The sequence below is a fragment of the Pleurodeles waltl genome, chromosome 6, assembly GCF_031143425.1.
Source record: "Pleurodeles waltl isolate 20211129_DDA chromosome 6, aPleWal1.hap1.20221129, whole genome shotgun sequence".
NCBI classification, from domain to species: domain Eukaryota; kingdom Metazoa; phylum Chordata; class Amphibia; order Caudata; family Salamandridae; genus Pleurodeles; species Pleurodeles waltl.
In genome coordinates, this window is record NC_090445.1 from 1,596,735,939 (window position 1) to 1,596,744,662 (window position 8,724).

The window sequence follows — 8,724 nt, forward strand, 5'->3', positions numbered from 1 at the left end:
CATGTGGGATCTGGGCAATCTGGTGGAAATCAAATTTTGTCTGTAGTAATTCCTGTGGGGTGTTGGGGAATCTTATGTGCTGTTGAATTTTGCTCAGCATGGCATTGAGAAATCGTGAGAGGGCACTCTGTGAGACCCCTCCTGCTGCTATGACCCCTTGATAGCTCCCCTGAGGCTAATAGGTGCATAATGCCTCTACATGGGTGGGTATATATATATATATGTTTGATGGCATGTGTAGCTGTGGATACAAATGCTCTGCATAGACTGAAAAGCAGTGCCTCCATAAATACGGTGGCTATCCTGTGGGTGTGGCAATATTTTAGAATAAAGTATGTAGTACTGCTTGTCCTACATTGGATTCTTGGCGTGCTAAAACATCCACACAATAGTGTTTGGCGAAAGTGTGTGGTGTTGACCATGTCTTACAAATGTCAGCTAAAGTTATGTTGCCTATAAATGCTATAGATACACCTTTCTTACGTGTTGAATGTGCTTTAGGGGTAATAGGTAGTGGCCTTTTAGCTTTTGCATTACAAGTTTGGATACATTTAACAATCAATCTTGCTACAGTGGATTGAGTTATAGGAAAACCTTTATGTGTGGATGAAAAAGCAACAACAAGTTGTTTAGTCTTTCTAGCATTTTTAGTTCTATCAATATAAAACATAAGTGCTCTTTTTACCTCTAACATGTGTAGGGCTTTCTAAGCAACTGAATCAGGAATAAAAAAATACATTTTAGATATATAACATGTTACTTACCTAGTAGGCATCTGTTTGTTGCATGTAGTACTGTAGATTCGCATGCACCCCCCCACCTCACCAGGTCACCTGTGGCTGTTAAAGTACATAATACGCATTTTCATGCATGATCCTATAAGTTATCTACCTTTCCATTACACTCCATTCATCACCAACTGTGATAAAACAATCTGAAGAGTTGAGAATCATGCACCTTGCACATAGGAGGAGGAGACAATGTCCTGTGACTCGAAAGACTTTTAAACAAAAACAAGTTGTATCCTTCTGGACTCAACACTAGGTGGCAGAAGTATGCAGAGCATGTGATACTACAGCACTACTTGCCACAAACAGATGCTTACTGGGTAAGTAACATGTTATATATCTAAAATTTATTTTTTCATTCCTTCAGAGTGCTTCCAATCTGTTTTTTGGTTTTTTTTTCCCCCGCTGGGTACACGTTGCACATTTTATATTGGGTCAGGTAGTTGTAACTCATTATCACACATACTGTACCTCTACTCTTAACTCAAGTGGCCATTCTCAGAATTCTCCTCCATAGCGCTGCCCACTGATCTTTTGTAATTTCTATCGCTATGTCCTTTTCCCTGTGTACTTTTTTGTGTTTTGTGATGAAATTCCAGTACTGTTTAATGAAGCCCTGACACCAGATGCTTTAAGAAAGTATGAAATTGTGTTGTGGGTTTAGCACCTGATGCTCTTACGGATTAAGTTAGAATGATTGGTAGGCTGAGTTGGACAGCCTTGCTTCGGGAGTCTGGACTAGTGATGCATACTGCAACAAAGTCTCTTTTTTACCTGTCTGGCACATAAAGGGGATTTGAGACCCACTGTTGTGTTGTAATCACTATTTTTCTGTTTCACATGTCTAAACTTGATAATGACTGTCACCACAGATATGAGGACTAAAATGTACAGAATGTTAGTTGTTCAAAGTGGAACTGTTGGTGACGTTTGAGGTACCTGGATGCAAAGTTTAGAAATGTTTTTTATGTTTGGGTTTACAAATTAGACTGTTGATAGCCCCCACCTTTAATCAATTCACACAGAGCTTCATTGTTCAGGACCCATTAATTAACTTCTTGAGTCTGTCTAATTTCTATTTCAGCATTCTCCACAACAGGTAGATTATTAGTTATGGAGCCAAAGGCCAGTGCCATATTAGACTTTGATTGATACTAACCTTAAACTTGTTCTCTTTGCCTATTAGAGTAGTACTTTGTTGTAGTGTTATCTGTATCAGAAAAGAACTAGCTAAGAATGACTGATAAGACCTCAAAGTTGGATGTACCGCTCTGAGCGCGAGTAGACTGATGTTTCATATGGAGAATACTCCTTGATTACTATTTACCATAAGAGTGCTTGTAAAACTGCTAGAGTCACTCAACTTGTCTTCACAATCCCCAATTTGCTAGCTCCATTGATCCTGTTGACAAGGTTTCATGGTATTAATATGCAAGATATAACAACGCCATACAGGCCACCAGAGATTATATGTGGCATACTGACAGATGAGTGGATTGTGAATTTTGACTTTTCACTGGGATAGAAAACATGTTTACTTCTGCAGAAAACACTCTATTTTTGCAAATCCCAGGGGTCTACCAAATAGTGGTTGACTTGTGCCTTATGTTTTGTGCATTTTAGTAAGCATTTTCAAGAGCCCTAGAACTGAGCAGCAATGTATTGTCTAAAGTCCTTGCTCTGCTTTCCTAAAGGATGTTGCTTTGCTTATCCCTTATGAGCAAAGAGGACACTTCTCTTTATCTTGCGATGCTCCTTTTTTTAATGAATTTTAGACAGTGTTTTGTGTTTATTTTGACCAAATGCCCACGGCTTTGTACTGATGATAAGCTTTCTGCACCACTATAACTTCAGGATTTTTTCATTCTGTTTTTTTACATAAGGACGTGGGCATAAGCACATATAGATTGATAGGACACATCTAGCTCTTCTGTTAGTTGTTGAGGGAGTGGAGAGATATCAGGTGCAGTCCTAGTATCTTGACCATGTTCTCTTTTTTTATCCATTTGTTTACCATTTTGACCTCCAGATTTTTTGTTATGCATTTGTTTTCCGTCTTTAGGTCACATTACTTCTGCAACCTTTAAAACATCTTTAGGTTCCCTACAGCAGAAATCCAGACTAAAGTTCAGATCATCACCGTCTCAGTCAGCTGACAGAACGCACTCCTTTTGTGGACCATAGGAGGTCCACTTCTGTAACAGCCACAATTTAACCCACATTAAAAGTACATAAAGATGGAGGGTTTGTGGCAGGGTCACTGACACATTACTGACTCAACTCCTCTAGACGACAACAGTGTAATAGTCAAGTATTGTTCTAGGACTTTCTTCTGTGTTGCCCATTGAAAGGAGGAGACATCTGCAGAAGGGGGATTAAGCCCAGTATAAGCAGATTGATGCTGATTGACTTTTGGGGGTTCTTTCTCGTCCTGTGGACCCAAATTCTACTTTTTATTATAAGCATTTTTAAATGCAGCTCAGTGGTGAGGAGATGGAGGAGGTGCAGCAGCCTTGTTGAAAAAAGTGGGTGCCATCAGGCTAGAGGTTTAACTCATTATTAGTCGCACAGTTTATACCTGACATACTCTTATTTCAGATGCACTTCAAATCAGAATCATTTCTGTAATGCCACAAAATGAGATTTCAAAATCCTGAAATAGTCAATTGGACCTTTTTATGTTGCAGACGTTATATTGATTTCAGGGTAGGACAAGGTGGGAAAAGAAATTCTGTTAACATGCGCTTCTAACTAAAAGTCACACTTATTCTCTTGAAGTATGATCTAGTTTGTTTTTGCGTTTTTTTCCTCTTTTGCGTAGAGCTTAAATAGAACTAATGGCCCTATTTAGAGTTTAGTGGGAGGCTCGACATTCGCTTGAGGAGCGGAGGCACTAACCTCTGCTCCTTTGGTGGACTACCACCCACCATATTTTAAGATCTCTGCTGCCCAGGCAGAGATCTCTATATGGTCGACAGTCTTAGGTACTTACACCAATATCCTCAAGTCCATCGGACCCTAGGTGCAAGCTTTCCTTCATCAGAGCCAATGTCCGCATCCCCGGTGGAAACATGATCATCCGTCTGACTCTAGAGCTGGTGGACATACCATCTTAAGAGCACTTCCATTATATTGTTCCCTTCTGGGATCAAAGAATCTTTGCGTTATCTTTGACTTTGGCGCACCAGGTTATGATTAAGTGAAGTTATAAAAAGTAGCTCGCTATCAGTTTTGTCTTGCCAGAAATCTCATATCTTATCACAATCTCTAGGGCGAAGTTTTTTACAGAGCTATTCCCCCCTTTCCAATTAAGACATTTGTTATATATTTGACTACTGCAAAAACCTCTTTCAAATGTTCCACTTTTTTCCATATTAAATGCTGAGGGCTTAATGGATGCCTAAACTCAGAACGAAAACACGACCCCAATACAGAGGCACAGCATTATCTTTCAAAAGCACATGATGAGTTTAACACCTGATTTTCAAAGACAAAGCAGACCCAAAACGCTATTAGCATCATACTTTCAAATATAGCACCGCTTGATCCATTTGGCCAATGCTTTAAAACTCTGTCACTACCCCTCCTGTTTTTTTTATCAAGCATAGAATAGGCAGCTTTAGCATCTTAGTGCAAAGGAACATATTCCAACTACACTAACTGTTCTTGAAAGTCACCTGGCTATTAGAGGGCACTTAAAACCAATTTTTGTTATCCATGGATTCTTTCCATTCCCTGAGTCATCCCCTGCAAAGTTTTCTTTTTTGTTATTCTGTAAGAAAACTCTCTGAGCTGTAGTCACAGGATTTATTAAAGTAGAATCTGAGGTTCCTCTAGCACCGCATCTGACTTAAGTGCACGACTACATCCATAAGATGAATGATTCAAGTGATTTATCTTTGAATTTATCTATGTTTTTTTTTGTCATTTGTAGCCTCAAGAGGAAGACAAGACTGGTAAAAAGAAAAGCAAACCTAAGAAGGCCAAGGGTAAAGAGGAAGACAAAGAGGACAAGAAGAAACGGAAGAAGAAAACCAAGGAGAATAATGAATTTGATGAACTGGAGGCGTTCCTGGGAGGTAGAGACACAATGGTCAAAGCTCGAACTGGAGGGGACTATGAAGAACTTTAAAGCCTGCTCCTTGGAATTATCAAGCTCTCACCATCCAGCATACCTTTCTGTTTGCAGGGCTGTTGCTCTCTCTGTCCACCAAATGAGTGCAGAGTGAGGCGGTATGAGTTCTGAGATAATGCAGCTCTCAAACGTTTGGTTTCTTTGGAACCCATCCGCACTAACAAGAAAAACTAAAACAAAAGCTTCTGGCTATTGTTCAATGTGACAGTGTGACACCTCTCTCCTCTGTTATTCCTTTTTCTTCACAGTGAACAGTCAGGAAATGGGGATGCTGGGTTTTATGTTGAGTGTGGGAAGGGAGGTTGGAGATTTGCATTTGTCATGCCTTTTTTTTCACAGCATTTATTTCTGGTCTATAGTTAATACTGCTTTTCACAAACCAGTGGGATTTTTTGGACCAACAGAAATACATCATTATTGGTGAGGCACTCTGGAGCTATGTCCTTTTGAATTCCTTGACTGAAAAGTTCAGTCCACCATTGCTGCTGACCACAAACATGAGTAACTTATAAATCAAGCTGCAATGCATTCTAAATTAAGAGCATGAAATCTTTGAGACCGATACTATTGCCTGATGTCTTCCTGCTCAACGGTTACATTAAACATGACTGGTTTTGTTCTTGTGCAGCATAACCACAACTTTCAGCTGAAATTATGATAAAGGATATATGGAGTGCAACATTCCTCCTTTGCCTTGAACTACAATCATTGCTTGGTAATGCAAAGTATCCCGCTGTCTTGAAGCAATCATGAAATGTATGAAAATAGACTGTTTTCAGAAGTGCTTGATACCAGCAGCACTCCATCATCCTGAGTCAATCACATTCCTCCGTTTGTATCCTGAATTTATTGACCTCTTCGTAAACAGCACTGAAATGTGATTTACCTGTACACCTTCACTTTGAAAACATAGGTGGCAAATAAAGTTGGCCTCACTCCTCTACCTTTTCTAGCAAATGTTGTGATACTCGTGGTTGTTGGTAAAGCCTTTTTAACAAATGACAATGTGCTTGTTGACTTTTGGCATCAGCAGCTGCCATTGTAAGCTCTGCCACATATATACAAGTACACTAGTGTTATTTTTGTATCTTTTCTGATAAGTATTTAGTTTAAAACATTCCCATCAGATAGAAATAATTGAAAGCAGCAGGTCTGACTCATAATGGCTAATTCTTGTGTTTGTCTCAGAGAAGACCATTGTTTTGGTCTACATTTTTCCCCAGTGTTTTAAGTTTGAGCTTTTCAGTTCTCTTTCCTGAAGTTATCCACATTTTAGGAGTGCAATACACGCTCTGCCTCTGATTCCTTTAATCAGGTGTGTATTTAGTGTATCAGCTCTCTTTTTCGGTTTGCAATTATTGCAGTTTCAGGCTGCTCGGCACTGCATAGGAGCAAATAAATTATATATTTGTTGTTTTATATTTGAACCCTTCTTTCATTTACCCTGCAGATTGGACCTTCTGGCACCAGTAACAACACAATAATAAATATTTGGGCTTGCTTAGTACCAGAGCTACAAAAGTAAGATTTCATGATTTGTTCACTGTGAAGTAAATGTGTCCATTATCTCACCTTTGAGGAATACTAAAGTTTCTGCAGAAACTCAAAATTGGTTCTATAATCTATCCATTTCTAGCAAACTGTCTCACTGTGTTAGTTTTGCTACTTAGAACTTCTGATTTGAGCAAAAGTGCACAAGCCAAAGCACTGGACATTCTGCACATAAATTACATTAGCAAGCCAAACGCAGCTCTAGAGAGCAGATTCCTTACCTTAGAATATCTGCAGATTTCTTATTTTAGCTGCAGATTCCTTATGTTAGAATATTCCCCAGGCATCAGACAAGATCCGTAAAATGTTGGAAAGTACCGCTCTTGGTGCCCTATGCCAGATGACTCTGTGTCGTTCCAGGTCCTGCTCACAAGGAATGTCCCTGGCCGCCTTGTGAAGTCATTCCCTTAAATCATCATCAATCTCCAAGTCATCAGCGGGTAAGTCACACATGAAATCTAAACAGTCCAAGAAGTCTAAGCGTTCTTTGACTTCACCGTGCCAGTCCAAATCTGCAGATGAGGCGCAGGAATAACGCCACAAATCTAGGCCCTGCTCCCACACGTCAACTGCAGATGCTGCATCTGGGTCTGCTCCATACCTCCCAGAATTTCCCAAAGCCGGAGCGACCCCTACCCAGCTACAGGGATTGTTTGAGGACATGTCTCTCTATTTGAGCAGGCCAACCCCTCTTGTGTGCCTTCGGGTATGATGAGTTCAGCAGGAGCCTCCATTGGATTCCTGCTTGCAGGTTCACCCTCAGCCCCAGTCAGGCACTTAGGATCAGTTTCTGGATCTAGATTGGCTCTGGTTCCGAGTCAGCTACCTTCCCCAGAGCCTGTTCCATTGATGGCATTTCCAGCACTGCTGACACTGTCATCGTGTTGGCTCTCATTATAATGATGAGACTGCTGGATTCAGGCGGCAACACCACCAGGTTGTGGGGGAACTGAGTCCAATTTCACACCGTGTGACAACTATCAGTCTAACACTTCCGGCCAACTAGCAGTACCTCAACTACACCTAAAAGTGGTGGTGATTTGTGGCAGCCCTCCGCATGGCATTCTGATTTCTCAGGGAAATCGTGGTGTAACACATCTCAGCCTTTTCTCTGGTACATTTGCCTCACACATGCAAAAACAAACAGAAGCAGAAATTGGTTCAATGTGTTTCATTGAATCAACAGCGTTCTAGATAAAATAGCATACACTGCAATGATTAGGAAGATTAGCGGGGAGGCCTGCTCAAATACAAGGCGCGTGGCTTGGTAAACACTCTGAGTTGAGTGGGGGTCGCTCTGGCTCCTGGAAAGGTGGGGGGGGGGGGGACGGGACCTGAAGTCGGCTCTGGCATCTGTTGCGCGGAACTGTGCTCAGAACATCAATGTTCCCAAGATACCTCGTCATCCGGCAGTCGTGTTGAAGTCAAAGACTTCTTCTTGTGCCTCTTCCCCGAGTGCCTGGAGGACCTCGAGTGCGAAGAATAGGACTTAGGGCTCCTGGAGCTGTCCCGCGACCTCCTCTTCGAACCGGGACCGTGACCTCCTATGAGTTGCACCAACCAAAGTCGACTGCCAGGCCGCCATGATCTTCAGACACTGCTCTCTCTCTCTCTCTCTCTCAAAGCTTTAGGGACCATGGCCTGGCGTCGGAACACGACTTCAAGTCGTGGTCTCTGTCGAGGCACCAGAGACATACCTGATGGGGGTCTGTCACCGATATGGCGTGATAGTGTGCACCACACGGCTTCAACCCCGTCTTCCTCGATGACATCCTCTCACAGACTCGAAAAAGCATTGACAAACTGGCTGAAAAAAGGCAGAGAGTAGCTCGAATCCAGACCTGTGCCTAACCGGCACAGAAGGAAAGGAACTGAGGTAAGCGCACCGGGGTGGTGCATTTAAAGGCGATCGTGATGTCACTGACTGCTCCAGTGACACCGACAACGTGACGCAGATCCGAATGACGTCACCTGGCGGTGCGCCCAGGGTACTTCTCAGCAAAAAACTCCAGACTCCAAGCTGACGCCAGGATATTCTAAGGTAAGGAATCTGCAGCTATATAAAGTATCTACCAGATAATGCGTTACCGAAGGTAAGTAACTTGTTCATTAGGATATTAAAACATAATAATAGCAATGCGGTGACAAGGAAAGTGAAACATAAGAAAAGCCCCCACATAGTTTGAGGATAATGGAGGATTGGAATTCCTACCTACGCTACTAAGGTACTGCTAGAGCACAGAAGTGTTA

The 8,724-nt window shown here is 41.8% G+C and overlaps 1 protein-coding gene across 2 annotated transcripts in view; it reads left to right on the forward strand.

Annotated features, from left to right (window-relative positions):
* The window catches only part of RABL6 (RAB, member RAS oncogene family like 6), a 383,686-nt gene extending 377,820 nt beyond the window's left edge, over window positions 1-5,866 (forward strand). For both annotated transcript variants that reach the window (XM_069241431.1, XM_069241432.1), the window contains exon 15: window positions 4,723-5,866. In XM_069241431.1, the coding sequence (XP_069097532.1) occupies window positions 4,723-4,920 (198 nt within the window). In that variant the 3' untranslated portion in view covers window positions 4,921-5,866. The remainder of the gene's footprint in view (window positions 1-4,722) is intronic.
* The last annotated feature ends 2,858 nt before the right edge of the window (window positions 5,867-8,724 follow it).